Source organism: Falco peregrinus, chromosome 11 (assembly GCF_023634155.1).
Source record: "Falco peregrinus isolate bFalPer1 chromosome 11, bFalPer1.pri, whole genome shotgun sequence".
NCBI lineage: Eukaryota > Metazoa > Chordata > Aves > Falconiformes > Falconidae > Falco > Falco peregrinus.
In genome coordinates, this window is record NC_073731.1 from 11,578,249 (window position 1) to 11,601,044 (window position 22,796).

Here is a 22,796-nt window from a genome sequence, read left to right on the forward strand (position 1 = left end):
CATTTGTCTTTAATTCTGTAATGTTTTAAGCTATGAAGTACAAATTGTTCACATATCTTCACTGTATTGCCAAGTTATGGGTAGGGTTTTTTTCTTTTTTTGTTTAAACCATTAAGATGTCAATTACAGTTAATGGGGAACAATTTAGGTTATTCTTGCTAGATGTGTGTGGTTATAAAATGAGGTTCTTTGCCCTTTTAATACCCAAAATACAACAAGCCCCCAGACGTGTTCATTTGCAGAATATCTTCACTGATGAAAAAAACACCACCACTAAAAATATTTTATTCAGATGATTTCAGGTGTAATAACCCTTTTCAGATGCACTAAGCCTTTTAAATAAACAAGAAAGCACCTCTTCTTGACATAATCCTTTTTAGATAATCATATTTGCTGTTTCAGAAACTGAAAAACAACTTAGAGATATAATTGCTTATAGATGATTCGATAAACTCTTTTTGCAGGTGAGCATTTTAGCACTGAGAAAATCCCACTATCCCTTTTTTCTGAACCATTGGATCTCAAAGCCTTCTCACAGACCCTCCTTCTTAGGTTTGCTTTATTGAGCTGAGATTCATTATTGCCATTTGATACATAGATTCAGCCATTCTGTTTTCCCCCGTCTTCCATTGAAAAAGAAGAAAGGAAACAAAAGGGAAAAAGAAAAGGCGGGGGCAGGGTGTGTGTGTATGTGTGTGGGGTGTGTGCAGTGCTTTTTCATACTTCTCCATCCATTCTAGATAAGGGTCTTGCCTTATTTGCATTTTATGAGTAGTCTCTTTGAACCCACTTCTGAACCATTGTACTCTGAAGATTAAGGTGTCAGTCGCTTTTTCTGTAAGAGGTCAATGAATTAGAAGTTTTTGTCATGAGAAATGAGGTGGTTCTAGAGATCTCATCCTGACAACATTTTTTTTCAAAGCCGTTTCTTAGTTATTTTTCCAAAACCCCAGATCTCTATAGTATTAATCAAAGCTTTTTAGTTGGTTCCTTCCCCCACCTGAGTATAGGGCGGATTCTTATGGGGAACTGGCCTGTGCTGGGATTTTATGAGTAACCACTGTGTAGGGCAGGTCAGTTCATGGTCAGAAAATCTTACTTCAATATGCCATTATGTGCTGATAAATGTCATCAGAATAGGAGCTCAGGCTATGTAATTTCTGTGCTTCAGAAACTCTTATCTGAGGAGTGCAAGATATTTTTCAGGGATAAACCCAATGCCCACATCATTTCTATTTGGAGCAATGACCTTAGTTTACAAGTTCCAGGGACAAATTTTGCAAGGATGGTGTTTAAAATCAGTATTTGATGGGTGACGTCTAAAAGCATTTAACATTAGGTAAAGGAAGGTGGATAGAAGCAAATCTACAATGATACCTGGCTAAGAAGTATTTCAGCACTACAGTTGCTCTAAAGTAAACAGCTGTAATCTGTCAAATCATTCTCATGGTGCCTTTACTCATCTGTTCCTTTAGTAAGAACTATTCATGCTCTCCTCACATGCCCTTTTGCTTATCTTTTATTGTTGTCACCAGAAATACTGTTTGGGAGCAGTGTTTTGAGGATAAACACTACCTGACAGAGTAGATAATGTAGATGCATCCTGAAATCTGTAGTTAAAATGTCAAACGAAACATGTCAGACTAAAAATACAATGTAGGAAAGAAAAGTGGGGTTTTACATTCTAGGGATATTTTCAGCTGTTAAATATAAAATATAAAAATAAAATAACATATGAAGTAATCAAGCTGTAATTATTCAGTTATGGCACCAACCCTATCATAAAACAGTAGGAAAACTATGGATCCTTTTAATCCTGGAAGGAAATGAGTTGAGGTTTAGCATGACTTGGCTATTGTGTGTCAAAAGAAGATGGGCTGGGACTGTACATGCTGGGGGAAGTTCTAACATACATCTGCTTGTATTAAGATGTGAAGTCTTTGCAAGTAGCCACATTTAATTTTGTAGTTACAGTACAAACCTAACAAGTGAAGGTGCAAACAGCACGAAAATGCTGGAGTTCTTAAAATAATGTTACTTTCAGAGAAACACCAAGTGAACAAATTAAATGACTTAAAGCTACACCCGAATTGTGCCCTGTTCAGAAAAATGCAAGCATACGTATTCTAAAAGCTGTAGTTTCAATGGAGAGTTTGATTTGTTTTGTTTAAAAAACAACATTGACTGTTACTTTTTTGTTGTGTCACACTGGTCATGATCCTTATAGACTTCGTAGGTGATTTGGTGTCTCTGAAGAAAATTAAATACCTTCTGTCAATGAAGATACCATTCAGGAATGCAGGAAAGCACAAAAGCACTTTGAACCCTTCTTCAAATAAAAATACAAAAACTTTGGGCACTCTTTACACATTTTAAAATCAATTTGGATACTCAGTAAGTACTTTTGGACAAACTCAGGTGACATGTAGCTCAAAACTGAAGTCATATACAAAGTTGGAATGATGCAATTACATTGAGACAATGAAATGTTTCAGAAAACTATGAAAAAACAGAACAACCAGATTCAGGTTAACTTCTCATTTTGATTAGTTATGCCAGCTGCAGTTGAATGTAGTTTCAGTGACAGTGATTTGTCTTAAACTTTGAAGAAGTTTGTAAGTGGAACTTTTCCCCAAAAAAACTCCAAAAGGCAGTAATATAACAGGTCTAAGTATACATGCAAGGGCTTGAGCTTAGCAAGTTAGTGTTCTTAATGACCTGAGTGCCATATTCATTTTTAACATGTATGATGATATGCACAGAAACACCTCCCAAAGCCAACAACCAAACCCAACCCCCACCAACAGCCTACATACCTAGTTTTCTTAGAAGGAGGATCAGTGTATTGTGTGTTTTACTTCAGTAGATGTTCAGGGGTGCTGATTCAGCAGGGGAAAATAAACTTGATCAGTTCACCCAGACCGGTATTTCCAAGGCACATCCTGCAGTGGAAGGCGTTGTTCTGAAATGCTTTTTGTTTCAGAGAACCTGTGAAATTTTGTACTTCCTTTTTATAGACTTGTCCCCAGCAGACAAGACTTCACCTTTTCATCCTTTGCACTATTAAATGTAAACTAGAGCAGCCTGATTGTCTAAAATACAATGAACCTGGAATACTGTGGGGTGCTTTCTTTTATTCAACTCCAGCTATTGCCCATGCCATCAGTCATAGCCATGCAGTCTTGTTCCACTACTAATGTAGTTAAATCAATGCAAAATGGTTTGTGTAGCTGTACAAGGAATACTTCCAGTGTAAGTTTTCTGCATGCAGCTGAAGAAAGAAATCGGTTTATTGTTTGAAAATAAAATGGCATTTGTTAAGGGGAAAACTTACTGTGAATTACCTTCTCCTTCCATCTTCCTGTAAGCATTTCTGCTCATACGTGTCATTCTGCTGAAGTGTGTTTGCAATGCTATTTTTACTTCATTGCTCTGAAAGCTGTACAATGGGGATGGAAGCAGTCAGTGTTTAATTCTGGTTTTGACAGAGATGTTTCCCTCCTGCTTAGGATCTTTAGTTTAACTTCCCTTAGTTGAAGGAAATTATTATGAATGATGAAGACTCTGGTAAACAGCATGACTAGCATGTAGTTCAGGATTTGGTTCTTTTAAAAGCCTCCCTAATTAAGAATCTTATCTTGGGATGCAAAAGGGTACCAGCCAAGCTCTCATACCAAAGCATCATTTCCTCTTGATTTAATAGTTTATATATGATGAGGTAATCTGAAAGTGGTTGCATCTTCAGCATGTTAATAACCTGTAACTTCATTTAGCTAGGTGTAATATTGTAAGAATATGTTTTTTATTCAGTCGGTAGCTATGCTTTTTTTCAAGTTGTATTTTGAATTGATTCAATATACCACTACTGAATGATGAGTAAGACTTCACATTAATAAAGATCATTTGTTTGATCGTTGAAGGGTGTATTTTAATTCTAATTCTGGTCTTCAGAGTCCTTATCTGTTAAGGTCCCTACAGTTTTAGTCAATGGTGAGAAGTCTCCGAGTATGCCAAAGACAAAAATGTCTCTTGTTTACAGGATAATAGACCATGTGGTATTTGGCAAACTAACAAATGCATTTAAGCCTTGTTAGGGTGTTTTAATAGCAAAGAGAAACAAATCAAAATGTATATATTGCTTCTACAAGGGGAAGCTCTACTTTCAGGAATACTGCCTTAGCAAGCTTGGAACGCTGGTGGAACAGATTTTGAGGGGCTTTATTAGCTGTGCTTACTGAAAACCCTACTCTTAAAATTGTAGTCCTGAGTAAGCAGCTTTTGGTAGCTTATTTTGCTGAGAATATTTACACATCATGAAACAAGTATGAGGGATATGCAGTGTAAATGTTTGATTTACACTGAGTGCTTAAGATTATGGATTTAATTTTGATGTCTTTATTTTTAAGCTGGTCCAAGCAGTGCCATTGGAGCTCAGGAAAGTACTGCCCAATTGTTGGTGTCGGATCCAAACCTCATTCATGTGTTAGTGAAATTTCTTTCTGGCACTAATCCTCATGGAACAAATCAACACAGTCCACAGGTAACTAACTAGCAATTAAAATAGAGGCAAAACTCTTTGTAATAGGATTTCAATACAGTTGACGTGAATGTATGTCATTCATAATGTGTTATATCCTTGCTTTCTTTTTTTTATGGTTATAGTCTTAGTGGGTTCTGATGAGCAATCACAGGGAAGTCATGTGGTGTTACACTCTGAGTAGCAATCATACGTTTTTACAAGCATCTGGAGACTTACCAAAGGGAGAGAATGCTTTGTGATATGTCAGTTAATGTGTTCCATGTTAGGATTCCATAGGTGCCTGCATGAAAAAAGTAACAGAGTTCAGTCAGTTTACTGAAATCTTGCTGGATTGAGATAAAAATGCCAATGATGATTAAATATAAATATCTAGTAATTCCAGAATTTAAAATTATGTTGTTTAATTTCTGCCTGTTTCTGAATTCGTGTGGTGTCTACTGTTTCTCCTGATTTCAACTAATGGCTTTTTTCCTTTTTGCAGTCTTTGAAACATCTGTGAATAGTGATGGGGGAAAAAAAAAAAAAAAAAAAGCTCAAGTTAAATTAATTGTATGTAATATTTGACAGGAGTCTCAGAAACACATACTTTGGGAGACAGAAAACACCTGTTATTTCCAGTACTTTCCAGAAAGTACATGGTCTTTTCCAGAACTTAAGCATTGTGCAGTACCATTAATTTAAAGCGCTTACATGTAAATGTGTAATTTGTGGAAAAACATACAGATTAGCATAGAAATGTATTCTGTGTGAAGTGTAGTCGTACATTGCTGTGAAAAGATCAAGTCTCAAGCTGTAAGAGGAGTCTTAGGCAAAGAACTGAATTATTTGCTTTTTACTCATGGTTAGTGATAGGAAAACAATATAAATTGATATGGAATAGTTCTTATGTGAAACCTTGTAAAAAAAGCAAGTTAAGCTACATCATAATTTTCTGTTCTTAGAACAAGTTCTTGTTAGATACTACTTAATGCTCTTGAAGACATTTCAGTTTTACACAATACTTAATAAAATGCCTTTCCCTCCAGGTTGGGCCAACAGCGACACAAGCTATGCAAGAGTTTCTTACTCGATTACAAGTGCACCTTTCTTCAACTTGTCCTCAGATGTTCAGTGAATTTTTATTGAAATTAATACATATTCTTTCAACAGAAAGGTAAATCTTAACTTTTTTTTTCCTTTCATGCTCTCTTTGTCTTCAAGATCTATGTGAGTGTCAATTACAATTAAGATGTGTATGTCTCGCCTTGTCATACTGTCAACTTATATATGGATGGAGATCATAGGTGTTGGGGCAGTACTGCCAGCGGGGCCTGGGCTGCTTCTGGCATGTGGAAGAGGGCGACTGGAATCCACACACAGCCTCGGTGTGAGAGGGGCAGTGAACAGAGGCATCAACAGTTGTTTGGACTGATCTTATCTAGAGCTAAGATACAAGCCTTGTTAAAGTAATCCTTGAAATAAGGGCACTGTGGAAGAGTTTACCTATTAAAAAGAGAAAAGTACACTGCGAGGCCTCAATTAATGAAAGTTCCTAAGAATTATTTGTAGATTGTGAAAATAATTTGCATGGCTTTTATAACATGGTAGGATTAAAATATGAAATTGCATAATCCTGTTTATGCAATATGTGTGTTCCTTGGGGTTTTTTCTTCTTTTCCTCACCTGACAGTGGAAAACCTCCTCTGCCCCACTGTCCTTCTGGGGCTTATTGATGTGTTTCCCCACTAGTGTAGAGAAATGCTGCTGGCCAGGGGAGAGATAAGAGCTTATGGCTTGTCTTCTACAGCTCTGCTCCTTCAAGGCTAGGTTGGTGGGCACAAGACTGTTGTACAGCAGTACACTGGAAATGTGACAATTGTTTGGTCTGAAGTAGCTTAGGAATTGCTGTTTATTTCTGGTATTGATGTTTTGCTCATCCCTAGACAAAGGCTTCCTACAAATAGGGATGAGCTTCCTCAGTTTCTGGCTTCCCAGTAGGTGGCACTTCGGTGTTACCTATTCTTTAACTGTACAGAAAACAGTTTCAGCCTTCTCTAAGAGAGTTTACTTCAGTAACTTCAATTGGATGGGTGGTGTTTTTCAGGTTACATTGATGATCAGTCGCTTAGACAAGAAATGTCATAATACAGTAAAATCATTATTTCACAGTGGTTCTTGGAATGTGTGTCTGCATGACATAATTTATTTGAATTAAGCTAATGAGACCACTGAAAGGATAGTTTTTGCAATGTGTTCGATTTTTCTGAGACAAATCAAAGGTGGGACTGAAATGTCATAAAATGGAAGCAAAATATCAGAAAATAGTTTAGATGGTAGTTATTGAAGTACACCATGTCTGGTCAAAGCATAAGATTGATTATGAAGAAAAGCAGTATTTGTTAGAACTAATTAAATGCCAAATATTTTCTTCATGGCTATGTCTATAAACTGGTTTGTTCTGTATTTAATTTTAAAATTTATAGTAAAATTAATCGGTGTCAAAAATACAGAGAAATATATGAAAAATCAGTAACTAATGCTTCAAGAATTAGCAGTTTTGTTTTAAACATACTGATTCAAAAGGTTTAATTTTGTAGCCTGCCAGTATACACATAAAAGCGCTTGGGAAGATAAAATTATCCCTGAAAGAGATCCTATAAGCACCAGCCTGTGGCAGTTTGAGTAACTTATCATGGTCTGATGTAGAGTTACTATTGAAATAGCTAAAACCTGACCATTCTTCATTCTACCTCAGGGGGCTGAAACAAAATCCAAAGCCAAAAAACTATGGGAAGAAAAAACACATCATAATTTCCTGTTAGAAAACAAATAATCTTAGTGATATTGAAGTATTAGATTACTTCCTCCCATGAAGTTTCCCTGCAAACAGGTGAAACTTTTCATCCACAACTGAACAGGACTGTATTCTAAGCCTATACCTACAAAATTAACTGGATTATATTTATTTTTTTTTAAAAAATATGGATCCTAGACCTTTTCAAAGGAACCTTTAATCCTTCATGGTATCAGGAAAGCAATAGCATGAGCAGGTCCTACAGACTGTGTAATGACCAGTATATTAAAAATTTAAGAATGCTTGACTTGTGAAAGATGTGATCTGTGCTTCAACACACATTTCTGAAAATGGCTGGATTTTTACTTATTGGAAGTCTAGTGTGCTTTTTGATTCTTAAAAATCAAGCCGCCAAAAAAAAACCACTAACAGCCAAACCTATTTAACTTGTTAATATTGAACAATGAAATATCTGGAGGTTTTGTTTCTTTATTTTCTTTTTTTTCTTTCTTTCTTTCAGGGGTGCTTTCCAGACAGGCCAGGGCCCCTTGGATGCACAAGTGAAACTCTTGGAATTTACCCTGGAACAGAATTTTGAAGTTGTATCAGTTAGCACTATTTCCGCAGTAATTGAGTCTATAACTTTCCTTGTACATCATTACATTACGTGTTCGGACAAAGTGATGTCTCGCAGCGGCTCAGACAGCTCCGTGGGCGCTCGAGCGTGTTTTGGAGGGCTTTTTGCCAATATTATCCGTCCAGGTGATGCTAAAGCAGTTTGTGGAGAAATGACAAGGGATCAACTTATGTTTGATTTGTTAAAGCTGGTCAACATTTTAGTTCAGCTGCCACTTTCCAGTAACCGAGAATATAGTGCCCGTGTTCCAGTAGCAAGCAGTACTACAGACAGTGTGTCTGATGAAGAAAAGGTTTCAGGAGGCAAAGATGGCAATGGAAGCAACCCTAATACTCAAGGATCAACTGCATATGTAGCAGACTTGGTGTTAGCCAACCAACAAATTATGAGCCAGATTTTGTCTGCACTTGGCCAGTGTAACAGCAGTGCTATGGCAATGATTATCGGTAAGTATTTTGTAAATAAAATGGAAGACCTTCTGGGGTGGTGCAACATTTAACACTTCTACAAACTCACTAATTAAGTATAGACATGAAAGAACGTATCACAGAAACGACAGGAAAAAAAGAGACTGATAACAAGTGAAGGGGGGATAGGTATGTGATAAAAAACTAATATGAGGTGGGAGACAGTACTTAGACATGAATGCGTTTTGCATTTGAATTTGCTGAATCTCAGAATGGTCCATGTTGAAAGGGGCCTCTAGAGATTGTCTAGTCCAACCTCACTGCACAAAGCAGGGTCATCTGAGAGGCAGATTTGCTTAGTACTTTGTCTGGTTGGGCATTTAATTCGCCAAGGGTGGAAACTCCTCAAACACTGCGGGCAACCTGTTACAGTGTTCAATTGTTCTTAAAGTAGAAAAGCCTTTTCCTCAACGTTTAAATGAAATTTCCTGTATTTCAATCTGTGCCCGTCACATGCCTTTTTTCATTAATTAGGATCAGTCTTTGGTTTGTTCTATAGACACATTACCTCAGTTGTTCTTTATCTGTTGCGTTATTTTCCTTTTTTTAATTGTTTCTGTAAAAGACAAGTTACAGTTGTGGCCTTTGCACAGAATACTTAAAATTTTCTATTCCTCTGTTTTACCAGAAATTGCATCAACAGCATATTCTGGGTGTTCCAGTCATACATTTGTGGGTGGGATCTTTTTACTGCCAACAAGTGAGGAAGCTGATGATACCTTGAACAGCAAAGTTGCTGTTTGTCAGATATGTACCTAAGGTGCATTTTCTCAGAGAGACTCTCTTTATGTGACTTGCTTGTGACCCGTGATGATAACGTAGAGTTTATTTGCACAAATTAAACCACTGGCTGAAATAACATGGATGTTTGTGGCACGCGCAATAACTGGAAGAACATTTTGCAGGATGGGCAAAGAGCTTGCACTCAGTTTCAGGCATAGTAGTAAAACTTTGTTCTCTTTGTAGTGATTCTCTTGTTTTGAAGAAGTATCTCTGGCCTTTTCTGTGCTAGTCTCTTTTAAGCAGGTGTGAAAGTGTTAACCAGTGCTATTACCAGAGAGCAGTATGTTTTTGGGGTGAGAGCATGTGAATGTTAGACTTGTGGTTCATTTTGGCATAAAATCAATTGAGGAAAAAGTAGTCATCTCCAGTAGTCAAATTAAACAGCAGGCAGGATTTGACAAGCCTGAATTGCGCTGTTGGAACCTTCCTGAAATTAATTCCAGAACATCTCCTCCTTTACTCTGGGTGGTTGGTGTCATATTGACTGAAAGTTGTTTGTTCTGGGAATGATAGTTTGTTCTGAGTATGTGTTTCTTTGGACTGAAATTCAGATACTCTTCTCCTCAACTTTGATGTCTTTTTAAACCACCAGTTTCTGTCCAGCAGTTGTTTTGCATTTTCAGAAAGGCTATTTGGAAAGATAGTGTTGTTTCAAAATGTTTTTTTCATTGAATTCAGGGGACAGGGCCAGCTGACCCTTCAGTGGATTGCTCTTCCCAATATGTATATTAATATGGGTTATTGAAACTAATTTGTATGTGTATTTTGGGAAGATGTAACACAGCTATTCATCATTTTCACTTCCTTCATGAAGAATTGTATTAAGCTCTCTTCAGCCAATTTCTATAAAGAAAACATTTCTCGAAGACTGCAGCCAAGGTCTTCGATCCAAAAATCTGTTATCAGCATATAGTAGTAAACATGTGATAACTAGTGCAGCATGCTAGCTACCCAGGGAAGATAAACAAGGGGTTTTCTGCAGATGTGTACTAATAAGTAGTGGCTCAAATTTTGTGCTAATAATGTTATTTTACTGCACCTGGCAGGTCAGCTGGTCCAGACCAGGATGGCCTTGAGTAATTCACTTGTCACATTACATTTGTTGGATTTTCTTTTATGACCATTTTGCCTATTAATTTCATTAGTTTTTTATGCTTTGTCATTGACACAGGCATACAATCATACAAGCAACAGTCTTCCCCTCCTATCTTGCCTTCTCCTTGCCTCAAAGTCTTCACAGCAAACTCACCTTGGTTGGCTTAGGCTCCATCATTCATTCCATTTAACTTTTCTAGATAGTGCAGAGACTGAGTCTTAGACTTTTCTTTGTCTCCATGCATCCAGTGCTTATCAAGATTATCTTTCTTGACAGCTTAAAGGTGATTAAAGTACTTCAGCTGTCAATTCTCTTGCCAAAATGTTTCTGTAAGGCATGTTCCAAAGATCATTTGAACACATTATTTTTTGTTGTTATTTGTCAGTATAGCTCCCATTTCTCTAAATGGAAGGGGGTTATTCCATTGATTCCTCCCACTCAAATCTAAAATCACTTTTAAAAGCTCTTCCAGCTTGATGCCATATGCTTTGTAAGACAGTTGTATTTATGGAGGTGATGTCTTCCTTGGGAAGACTGTTCTTTTGCTTTCCATCCTCAATTTCAGCAATGTGTGATCAGTATTGCTGAATATCAATACTCAATAAATACTCATTAATAAATCCTGAGACATAACACTGAGAATTCCAGGAGAGATATTTCTGATAGGAATATATGTGTTAAACATTTGGGGATTTTTGGCTGACAAGTGTACTTCTATTATTATCTGAAAAAAATCTTTAATACCTGTTAGTTGCTTCTGGCTTGGAATGATTCTGATTCTTGTAGTTCTTACTTGATTTCCTTCGCTAATTACACACATTTCTATGGTCTTACCTAACTTGGGTTTCAATTCCCTGAGTTCCTGCATTAAGTCTTCCTATTTATACTGTAAAGAACATAGTATATATCTGGGAACAGTGATAGTAATTTATATGATCCTGAAAACTGGCCCATTTGTAGTTTGTGAAATCCATGTGAACATTTAACTGAGAAGAAGTTTAAATATCCTTGAGTTCTCTTACGTGCTGTAATGGTTTGTTAGATCTTGGTTTCTGACTTATCAACTGTTTCTGTTTTCACTAAGGTGCAAGTGGCTTACATCTCACTAAACATGAAAACTTTCACGGTGGCTTAGATGCAATATCAGTTGGAGATGGGTTGTTCACTATCCTGACCACGCTTAGTAAAAAAGCAACAACGGTGCAAGTGATGCTTCAGCCGATTCTTACCTACATGGCCTGTGGGTACATGGGAAGACAGGTAAGTTCCTTGCTGTGCTTCAAGGGAATTATAGATTAGTTGATACTGTAGTCAATAATAAACTCGGAAAACTAAACAGAAGTTAGGAAGCCTTCCTCCATTGGCCATGGTAGAGGGAGAGAGGGTTTGTATAAGGACATTTTGATATTCCAGTAAATGTTCCTGGCTAAAGGTTTGAAGATGGGTTGAATATTTTATTATGTGCAGGTGGGAAACACATTTATTGTGTTCATAGTAGTGGGTATTTAAAACGCTCAGTATTCTTATTTCCCTTCAGCTGCTTGCTGCTGGCAGTTTGATCTTTTCCTTACCACAAAGACTTCTCCTACATAAGGAGTGAAACACGCGGAACATGGTATTGCTGTTTTGTGGCGGAGAGGTCAACTGTGGTGGCATTTCCTCTCTGGGATTTTTGCCCGCTAAAAGGGGAGGCTGAGAGCAGTCGTGCATATTTCTGTCATACTAATTTTGTATGAAACCATGTATTTCTTAACTGGCTTTCTTGTAGGGTTCTCTCGCCACTTGTCAGTTATCTGAGCCGCTGCTTTGGTTTATTTTACGAGTGTTGGATACAAGTGAGGCACTGAAGGCTTTCCATGATATGGGTAAGGATGTCTTTTAACTGCATTATGTAAAAGGTTTATTGTAGATTTTTTTGACACTTAAAGAAAGAGTATAGATGTGTGTCTGGAGGAGCAAATTTACTAAATAGGCCTTTGCTTGCTTAGAATCTGTTGCATGCTTCTGAACAGTGTTGGGTTTTTTTCCCCGTGCCCGCTATACACAGGTGGTGTTCAGCTTATTTGTAACAATATGGTAACGAGCACAAGAGCTATTGTTAACACAGCAAGAAGTATGGTTTCAACTATTATGAAATTTCTTGATTCTGGTCCCACCAAAGCAACAGACAGCAGTTTGAAAGCTAGAGTCCTAGCTTCTGAGCCTGATAATGCAGAAGGAATTCACAATTTTGCACCTTTGGGTAAGTAACACTACTTTCTTTTACATTAATATCCGCTTGTCATTTGAATCTTTATCAAGTTCTTAACAAAAATTATTGTGACGGTGTCAAATGATGCGGTACTATTAAATCTTCTAAACAGAGAGGTTGCTGGTGTTTCAAGACGATGTTGGGGGAGGGGGAGGAGGTTAGCCCCTCCTCCACAGGTAATAAGGCCTTGTGTGGATAGAGGAAAGAAGGAAAGGGAGTGATCTATATCTGATGTAGTCATGCATCAAGGTGGGCCCCTTCCTGCTCCCCTGGGTCAAGGGAATACCCAGTTCCAGCTGACCATCTACCACAGACACACTAAGGCTCACTGACTTCACTTACAGCACATCAGGTTCGATGGAGCTGTTAAGAGAAGCACAGCAAAGTTGGGTGACACAGAATGAGCCGGAGCTGTGTCCAACAGAGAAGCTGGAGCATAGGGCTGATGCTGCTCTCGCACCTGCACCTGATTGCATCAAACTTTTGTTAGAATTGCAATGCTGTTTTGGTATCAGTACAATGGCTGCCAGTTAACTAAAATGTATGTGTTTTAAGATGTAGATGTACTCTTCATATCTTACAAAGGCTCCTTTTCACTAGTAATGTCTTAATCTTTTCTGTTGCTGCCCACTAGCCTAGCGTAGTCTGTGAATGTATTCATACACTGTTTCTCACTGTCAAGAGGGAAGAAGGAAAGGATTATTTTTAAAATTTCTGGAAAAAATGTCAGACCAGAGAGAAATCTATTCAGACATGTAATTTAAATTTAAGAGTGTCAAAAATAGTGATTTTTTTTTTTTTTTTTTTAAAAAAAAGCACCACAGAAAAAGATTTATTTGTCAGAATAGGGGCAGAATAGGGGGCCATTAGACGTCATCTACTTTGACCTTCGTGAATTCCTAAAAGGTAAAATTAAGAATCCTGCAAATGTTGGTACTTCATTACTTTGAGTAGTAAAAATCATAAGCATATATGGTGGTGAATTCTTGTATGCCTTATCTTCCAACTTGCAAAGTGCCCGAGTTCTTCATGTTTTGCTGTGAGTGCATCTATCTTAATTTTTTACTTTGTCAGTAGTGTGCTTTTGAAATTAACCTTCTGGTTGTTCTTAGTTACTACACTCTCATTCTCATTATGTAGTGTTCTCTGAGAAACGAACTTTATTCATTTGGGATGAAAGTCTATCAAAATATGTCCAGGAATTCATCTCCAGCTGCTACTAGGCATTCAGTCATAGGGCCAGGCTAGAGCTACTTTGAAGGGAAACACCCCAAGTACCTGTAGTTTGACCAGCACAAATCTGGTCTTGCTGTGCCATACTATTTACTAAGGAAGACATAGCCTAGATACTTCCTATTTCGCTCTTAAGTCATGCTAAGATTAAAAAAATAAGTAGCTTCTGTGATAAGGCTTTTTGATTGCAGACTTTGATTATAAAGTCATTGATGTTACCATTGTAATATTTGAACCTTTAAAGCCTTCATTATATTATCATTATATTAACTGTGCATTAACTGAGTTCAAGTTCTAAGCATACTGTTCAACCGGCACCTTTTTGGTTGGTTTGTTTTTGTAATGAACTCTCTTGATAGGAAGTTTAGGATTTTGGTATGTCCCCTAGCAAATTTTCGAGCACCTGCATATGTCAACTGCCAATGTAAAACAGGCTGAGTATAAGAAAAATACCTCAGCACTTGTCATTATTGATAACATCCCAAGTGTAATAAACCAAAACAGGTGAGAGAACCAAAAAAAAGCATTACCCGCAGTTCAGGTTGTAAATTAATCTGGGTTTTATGGATAAACATTAATAATCGATGTTACTGGTGCTGTTTTTGAAGGTTCAATTACCTCAAGCAGCCCCACTGCCCAGCCGGCTGAAGTGCTGTTGCAGGCTACTCCTCCCCACAGGCGCGCTCGGTCTGCTGCATGGTCCTACATATTTTTACCTGAGGAAGCTTGGTGTGACCTCACGATTCACCTTCCCGCGGCTGTGCTGCTCAAGGAGATCCACATCCAGCCTCATCTGGCCTCTCTGGCAAGTAAGTAGATTCACTGACATGGATGCCGGTTTGAAAATTTGAAGGGTAGGATTTAGATGTGACACGGAGTATAATCAGAGGAGCTAAAGTGGAGAGGTTGTTTGAAATACCCCTGTGAAATAAGTTGAAAAACTTGTTCGTTGTACTTACCTTGAGAATGGAAGGCCTTGCTTCTGCCTGATTTCTTCTAGCTTAGCACATGTCTTGTGGCATCAATGTTAAAAACACCAAAAACCTGTGTCAAACTTCTCAGAACTTTCCCTAGTGAGAATGCGATATTGGTCAGGGGTCTTCAGGCAAAATGGTTTTGCTGGAATAAAGCATGAGATTTTCAGCTCTTACTGTTGTAGCCCTGCTAGGGAAATGTGGCATTTACACTGACAGGACTTTTTCTTCATCTTAAGTCTTTTAAACAAACTGTACACACCATGTATCAAAATGCTTACGCCTTTTTGCATATACCGTCGCACAGGTCAAATGCTCCGGCTGCAGTTCTGTAGTAGCGTTTGCCTACCATCATTTCAATCATCTCGTTCTGTATCTTTAACAGGTTTTAACACTTAAAATTCAAACCGGTACAGATTTTTAAATTGTGTTGCACCTTCTTGTCTTACTCTGTAGCTTGCCCATCATCAGTATCTGTTGAAATAAGCGCAGATGGTGTCAATATGTTGCCTTTGTCAACTCCTGTTATCACAAGCGGTCTCACCTATATAAAAATCCAGCTGGTAAAAGCTGAAGTTGCCTCAGCTGTCTGCCTTCGCCTCCATCGCCCTCGGGATGCCAGTACACTCGGCCTTTCTCAGATCAAACTGTTAGGCCTCACTGCCTTCGGGAACACCTCGTCTGCAACCGTCAACAATCCGTTCCTTCCCTCGGAGGATCAGGTCTCTAAAACAAGGTAAGGTTCTAGTTTCAACGGCCAGAGGGATGTTCGTGCCAGGTCATGGGTTGGGGTGGTTTTATGATGTTTTCTGCTCTGAGTCAGACCTTTCAGTAGCAAACTGTATTCATGAGTACCTGGTTTTTGTAGTTGAGTTGTAGCAGTTGCAGAATCTATTTCAAATATCTTGGAAAACTTGCTTTTCCCCCCCTTATTTTCTTGTGCTTTTTTGGCCTTTTTTTTTTGTTTTTTTTTACAGAAGGCAGATGTAAGCAGATTTTAACCTGCCTGTGTAAAAGGGGATGTTTCACTATGGCAGTGATGAAAGGGTACAAAGCACAGGAAAGCATTTAGTGTTACGTTCTCTGTTTTTAATGGGTAGACAGTTGTCAAAAAAACTTGAAGTAGCAACATATTTCTTATCCCTACTGAAGTCAACAAAGTTACATAAGTATTGAAGCAGGAATAGAAACAGGACAATGGGATGTGTTGTGGAAGTCGTATCTAATATTGCTTTTTGCAAACACTTGAGAAATAGGAACTGAATGTTGTTACAATTCTGGCATATCAGCAAGATTCCTTTGCAAAAGCTTTTATTTGGCTAAGTGGCATCTTTAGTTTCGTACTCATTTTTAAAATAATAACAAATAAACCCATAAGGATTAAAAAAAAAAAAAAAGTGTTAGAGTCCTTCAACTTTAATTTAATGGGTGGGGTTTTGAGATTTCCCGATTCTGTAATTTAGCTTACTACATTGTAAAAATTCATTATTTTTTGAAATATTTAATCTTCGAACCTTAATTTTGAAAAGAGAGCCTGGGAAATTCTTTTCTTCTTTTGCTGGGAAAAAAATTGAGAGAATAAGTAAGTCTGGAGAACATTAATACTGTCCAGTGTATATTGGATAAAAGCTGTATAACTGAAATTGTTCTTTGTTGTTGAAGAGCAGCAAAACAAATTTTCGTAGCCAAATTATACCGTTGTTATATTTGTACTTCAGAAAAGGTTATGTTAAAGTCACACAAAAGTAATCGGTATCTAAAGAAAGAAGGTGAGTGTATATTCTTAATGTCTGGAAGTCTTTCATTGTGGCTTTCAGCTTAGTTTTGTAACTATCTCAGAGTAATGGTAGTAATATGATAGATGTATTCAATAAACGTAGATATAATTTTAGTATAGACATTACAGAAAATTTGTTCTTGTCTAAAATGATAAATGTTTAGGAGTAAATGATTCCTGAAATAAAGTTGTAAACTATGCAAGTTTGCCCTTTTTTTGAGCTATGGGAGGTAGGTTAACTTGCTTTCACAGCTAACCTTGCTGGTTTAGAACTTGTCAGGGAAATGACGCCATTTATTTCACATGCAACTTAAGATTGCTGTCTCATTCATAATGCTAGTTTAAACAGCACTGTAGTGTATTTTTATAAATAAAGTCTAGCTTATCTGTTTCCAAATGGATTCAATTACAGTTTGCTTACTTTTCAAGATTTGTTTTTAAAAGGAATACAGAACAGTATTATTAAAGAACAAGACACATGGGAGAGATGCAGTGGCTAACACGTTTTTAATTTCTACACTTTTTGTGTGTGCTTTTAAAATCAGGTTCAGTAAGGTTCACTGTCATTTATTGTAGATGTATATGACCCTAAAAGTTTGTAATGTCAGGGAAGCTGCGCAGGGGTATAATTGTAATGCCAAACACTATTGCAGAATATTGGCCTTACATGTGAATAAATCCAGTGGTGCCGAAATGAGGCAGTGTGATGTTTCATGTTTAACATTTATGTTTTGTCCAGCTCCTTTTAATTTAAAAAAACAAACAAACAAACCCTAACAAAACAAAGCAAAAATTAATCCCCAACCAAAAAAAATATTCCAAAAAACAACAACAAAAAACCCCCACACACAATACCACACCTGCCCTCTACCATCCCTCTGTATAAACACCCTCCCCTGCACCTTCTCCTCAGTAGGCTGGCCCTTTTGGAATAAATACGTATGTAAATCAAGAAATATGGAGAAACTTTAGTAATAAAACTTGCAGACTCTTAACTCTTCCTACCCACAAACGCTTCCTTTCTTAAACCAATGATTACGACAACATTACTAGTGTATCTTACATTTTAGTCTTAAATTCAGTCATTCTAATTTGCTTTTCCAGATGATGTCTGATCATGTCATAGCAGTTTTCTTCAGTACTTGCCCTAGAATCTAATACTGGTAGTTACGTTATAGATTAAAATAATAAAGATGAGCTAATGTATCATTTTCTTGTTTTCCTTTTCAGTATCGGATGGTTAAGGTTACTACACCACTGCCTCACTCACATAAGTGATTTAGAAGGAATGATGGCTAGCGCTGCAGCACCCACTGCCAACCTGTTGCAGACATGTGCTGCTTTACTGATGTCACCTTACTGTGGTATGCATTCTCCAAATATTGAGGCTGTGCTCGTAAAAATTGGGCTTCAGTCCACCAGAATAGGCCTAAAATTGATTGACATTCTTCTAAGAAACTGCTCAGCATCAGGGAGTGATCCTGCAGGTGAGTGCAATGTTTTTCTTTTCAGATTTTGCTTAAAAATACTGCTCGTATAAATGAACAAGTATAGTAGAATTGTGTGTTACTTCTCTGATTCTGAATTTGGTTTGCCATTGTGTTTTGTATGCTTCTAAGTATCATAATCTTCATATGTGGGTAGTTCTACAACAGTAAAGCAGTGCAACCAGGGTTGTTTTGATTTTTCTGTAGAACAGATAATTAGGTGAATGTTTTGAAGACACATTATTAGGGCATGCGATATATCCAAAGTGTGTCTTACTATAGATACTATGTCTAGATGTTTCAGGATAAAGAGCATCCATGACTAGTTTTAAGGAAAACAAATGCAGCAACATTTGGGCAGTAATCGTCTGTAGGACAGTATAAATTCTGAACGGCACCAAGTGTTGAAAAATACTTACAGGTGGAGGTACATAATCAAGACACTTGAACGACAAACCCATGTCCCACAGAGACATTTTGCAGTAGCTTTTCTGCTAATGCGTTGGGGGTTTTGTATTAATGATTCCATACTACTTAGCTGTTTTCTGGTTTTTAAATTAAATAAAACTGAATTCATATTTTTCGTGTTTTGAGCTGGTGATACTAACAGAAAACACTCTTTTCAAAATGGCTTCCATGACTTATTTTGCCATGGGTTAATGGTTCAGTGTAACCTACTGTCTTTTGCTGGAACGCTGTTAGATAAGACAGTAGTTTCCTACAAGGTAGGCGGTGAACACAGTGAGTAGATGATAAATAGGAAATAATCTAAGGAGATCTTCAGCCTTAGTCTCATTGGTGGAAATTGGAGTTAAATAAGCTTCCATTTTGAAATAAATGTTTGCTTCTGTGAAGCATGAGGTTTGACAGTTACCTTGGAATTCGTCATGTCTTTGGAATATGTTGAAGGAAATCCTACTAGTTAAACTTTTTAAGTCCTGGATCTGACGAATGTTGCAATGATTTTTCATTTCATAGTAAGGCTGAACATTGCATTGAACATACAAAATGCACAGTTTTGGCATAGTGGTGAAAATTGCATCCTTATGTTAATGGCAAAACTCAATACAATGTTAATATTGCAATTCTGTAATAATTTCATTAGTACTCTTAAAAATATGTATGTAAGTACTTGTATTATTTCCCCTCCCCTTTTTTGTTTGTTTGTGTTTTTTTTTTTAATGCGGCAAGATCTGAATAGCCCTTTACTGTTTGGAAGATTAAATGGTCTCTCTTCTGACTCCACAATAGACATTCTTTATCAGCTTGGAACAACTCAAGACCCTGGAACAAAAGATAGGTAATGTAATTTGGATTGTCATGTGGAAACATATACGACGACAATCTGCTAAATAGTGGCTTGATGTTACTGCACAAAACCAGACTTTTTGAAATCTGATAGTTATGAGATAGCATGAAAAATGCAGAAATCTAAAGAAGCTTTCCAGCTTTCCCTCCTAGCTCTTTGCATCCTTTGCAGAGAATGCTGTTCCTCTTTTTTGCTCTTATAAAAGTGATAATTCTGTTGTTTGTCTTCTGTCTCAAATACTTAGAACTTGGGTACCTGCTGTAGAAAGTTTACATTTGGCTGTCCAAAATGATAAGTGTTTTTAATTAATTTTTTTCCCTGTTCGTGATTTAAGTCTTGAGAAAACATAGTTTAGGCTCATTCTTGAACTTTGCTTCAAAGGAAGAGATAAATGTGTAAATCCGACTATAAAAAGACAGCAAGATAATTTGGGTTTGAGTGTTTCTTTGACCCTTTATAATGTACCGTATCATCTTGCCTTCCAGAATTCAAGCATTGCTGAAATGGGTCAGTGATTCCGCAAGAGTTGCAGCTATGAAAAAAAGTGGCCGGGTCAGCTACATTTGTCCGAATAGCTCAACAAGAGAGTATGGTCTTTTGATGCCATCTCCTTCACATTTGCATTGCGTAGCAGCAATTTTGTGGCACAGTTATGAATTGCTTGTTGAATATGATTTACCAGCGTTGCTGGACAGAGAGCTGTTTGAGTGAGTAAAGTGAACTTTTCCACCTCCTACTTTTTATAACTGAATTATTTTTGTTCACTGAAATGATACAACTTGAAGAATGCTCGTTGTGAAATTTTAGTGGAAATGGCCATCCCTGAAGCTGATTGTTAGAGTGATTACTTAAAAGGTATTTAAAAAGGTAGTTTTGTAGTTCTAAACTCAAAACTGCACTTCACATATTCCAGGTATAATTGTGTTTAAAAACAAAAATTTGAAACAAAACAGCAAATTCAAAAATGTAAAAGGTAAACCATTGGCGTGTTTTTGTTTGTGGTTTTTTTAAATGAATAACTCTAGGCTGTTCTTGTTGAAATTGTTTGCAGTAACTTCCACAGTACCTATAAATCATGATCTTCATTAGTATCCTGTTATGTAAGCATTATTTTATTACTTATGGTATCCAGTATCTATAACTGATAGCCAAGAGCTAGGGCATGGGAGGATTTTTTTTTTTTGGAGTTACCACTTTTGTTCTAGTTAGTCTGATTTGAAAGAAACAAAGCACCAAATCTTGAGTGACTCTTGAGCTGTGATTTGCTGGATGTTGCTGGATTCTAAAGAAGGATTCACCCTAAACACCAGATGTGTACTTTTAAGCAACTCCAGATTGAAAATATATGACCTGACATTGTTCATTTATGTTGCTTAACCATCTCTTCTGTTGAAACAAAACGAAAAAGAGAAGCCACATAGCTTTGTTTCACAACCACGATGGTATTATAGAAGCAGAGCTGTTAAATTCCTCTATCTAGTAAAGTGTCTTTCATTTGTACTGTTGAACACGATTCCAGTTAGTGAAAAGAACTTTGACAGCACATAATTTTGTTGTTGCCCTTAAGAAATGTTCCATCATCTTAAGAAACGTCATGCTGTCTCCTTTAGGCACAGTCAAACATTCGAACACTGGGAAATGTACAATTTACGGTTATTGGCATAAGCATACAGAGCTCTTGTGTGTGTGCAACATGACAGTCTTTAGATACATGACTACAAGCTAGACCTTTTCCAAAAATACTTCAGTGATGCTGTTATATAAATAATTGTTAATTCACTATAAGCTTGTTCATTTTGGTAATCAATTTAAGAATTTTAGATTGCAGGTCAATCAGTCTTTCAGCAATACATTTTAACAGAATTACATTTTCAGGATACATCTTAACATTTGAAAAGGAAGAACATTAATAAAACTACACTTCCAAAAATGGATAGCCCATTTAGATTTATACTAATACAAAAGTGAATTTTAGAACTGAATTCCTGTCTTTTGGAGGGAGCATATGTTTTCATCACAGGACAAAAAGCAGGAATACTAATAAAACTATTGTACCTAGTTTGAGTATGCATGTTGCAGTATAGCCCTATTCCTCTACCTCCTGCCAAATCAAACTATAATTCATATCAACCAGCATCTGGAGAGAATTATAAAATACATTTTTAATAAATACGGAAGAATTATTGTCATACTTACATAGGTAAATAATTCTTCTAATGAAAATTACTTTTCATTTGTATTCCTTATCCTCTTTGATATTGTAACTTTTGAAATATTTTCATTGATTCCAGCTATAACTCCTGATTTCTCTTCCATGTGATATTTCACTTTTTTCTTGGATGTATTTTCTCGTCATCCCCATTTTCCATTTCTGCTTTGGTTGATGGATACCGACTTATTACTTAGTTATTTTTTAATACCTAGTTGGAAAAGAATCTTGTTTTTCATAGAGCATGAACTTACCCAGAAATTTCTGGCAGAAGGATTCTGTGAATATATAGTTTGAGAAGAGTTTAAGTGTAACTTTGTGATACGTGGGCTTTGGGAAATTGTGACTCTCTTCCCAAAGTTATGGGTCATTTGGTCACTGAGCTGACTTTTTAGTGTTTCATTTTGGAGAGGGTTTTTTATCAGTCATTCACTGGACTGGTGATAAAGGTAACTTTTTATTAGACCCATGTTCTGTTCTAGACCCTTATACTAAGCATAGAATAACACTTCCATCCAGAAGATGTAGAAACAATCCTTGTCTTCAAATGGGACTGTGATATATGATGATACATCCAAACTTCTTTAAAAAGTGGCACGAAGCGTGCATTCACCTCTGTATGTAAAGGTTAAGATAACGTAACTCTATGGGGTCAAGGTACTGTGAATGCAGTTCAGAACATTGTGGGTTTTTTTAAATAATTCAGCTACTCTGAACAAGTCTGTATGAAAAAGTTATTTCAGTATTTGACAAATACTTCTGAAATTTAAGCTGAATAATACAAGCTAAATTAGCTTTTGCATTCATATGCCTTGGATTAGCATTCTGTGAGATAGTGTTTAGATGGAAGTGAGTTCAAAGGTGGGTGAGATTTTAATATCTCGAAAGAATAATTCTGTTGTCAACTCATGTCCAAAATTCAGGTTGAGTAACGATGGTGAGGGTAACATCATTCAACAAGATTGTTGCTGCTTTCATTGTTTTGCAACATCTTTAGGTAGAACTCAAATAAAGCATATTTTAAATTTTTTTTGAAAGCACATTAAAATACTTTAGTTCTTACAAAGGACTAAGAGAGCTTTATGTAAATGAGTATGTGTGCACGCATGTCTGTGAGTCTAATATCTGCAGCTTGCTGAGTTGAAGGCACGAAGAAGTTGCAGTTGGGTCAAAAATGCATAAATTATGTGGTAACTGTCAAAAAACTGAAATTCTGTCTTTCATGTGCAGCATGCCAGAAAAGTCGGCTTACATCTATTT

The 22,796-nt window shown here is 36.8% G+C and overlaps 1 protein-coding gene across 6 annotated transcripts in view; it reads left to right on the plus strand.

Moving 5' to 3' along the window:
- BIRC6 (baculoviral IAP repeat containing 6) overlaps window positions 1–22,796 on the plus strand; it is a 183,308-nt gene that overhangs the window by 82,573 nt on the left and 77,939 nt on the right. For 5 of the 6 annotated variants that reach the window (XM_055815892.1, XM_055815896.1, XM_055815894.1 and 2 more), the window contains exons 44-54: window positions 4,407–4,540; window positions 5,566–5,693; window positions 7,834–8,396; window positions 11,381–11,556; window positions 12,065–12,161; window positions 12,344–12,538; window positions 14,389–14,589; window positions 15,211–15,490; window positions 17,762–18,018; window positions 19,210–19,318; window positions 19,813–20,034. In XM_055815892.1, the coding sequence (XP_055671867.1) occupies window positions 4,407–4,540; window positions 5,566–5,693; window positions 7,834–8,396; window positions 11,381–11,556; window positions 12,065–12,161; window positions 12,344–12,538; window positions 14,389–14,589; window positions 15,211–15,490; window positions 17,762–18,018; window positions 19,210–19,318; window positions 19,813–20,034 (2,362 nt within the window). The remainder of the gene's footprint in view (window positions 1–4,406; window positions 4,541–5,565; window positions 5,694–7,833; window positions 8,397–11,380; window positions 11,557–12,064; window positions 12,162–12,343; window positions 12,539–14,388; window positions 14,590–15,210; window positions 15,491–17,761; window positions 18,019–19,209; window positions 19,319–19,812; window positions 20,035–22,796) is intronic. The other variant, XM_055815895.1, reaches the window with a different exon arrangement.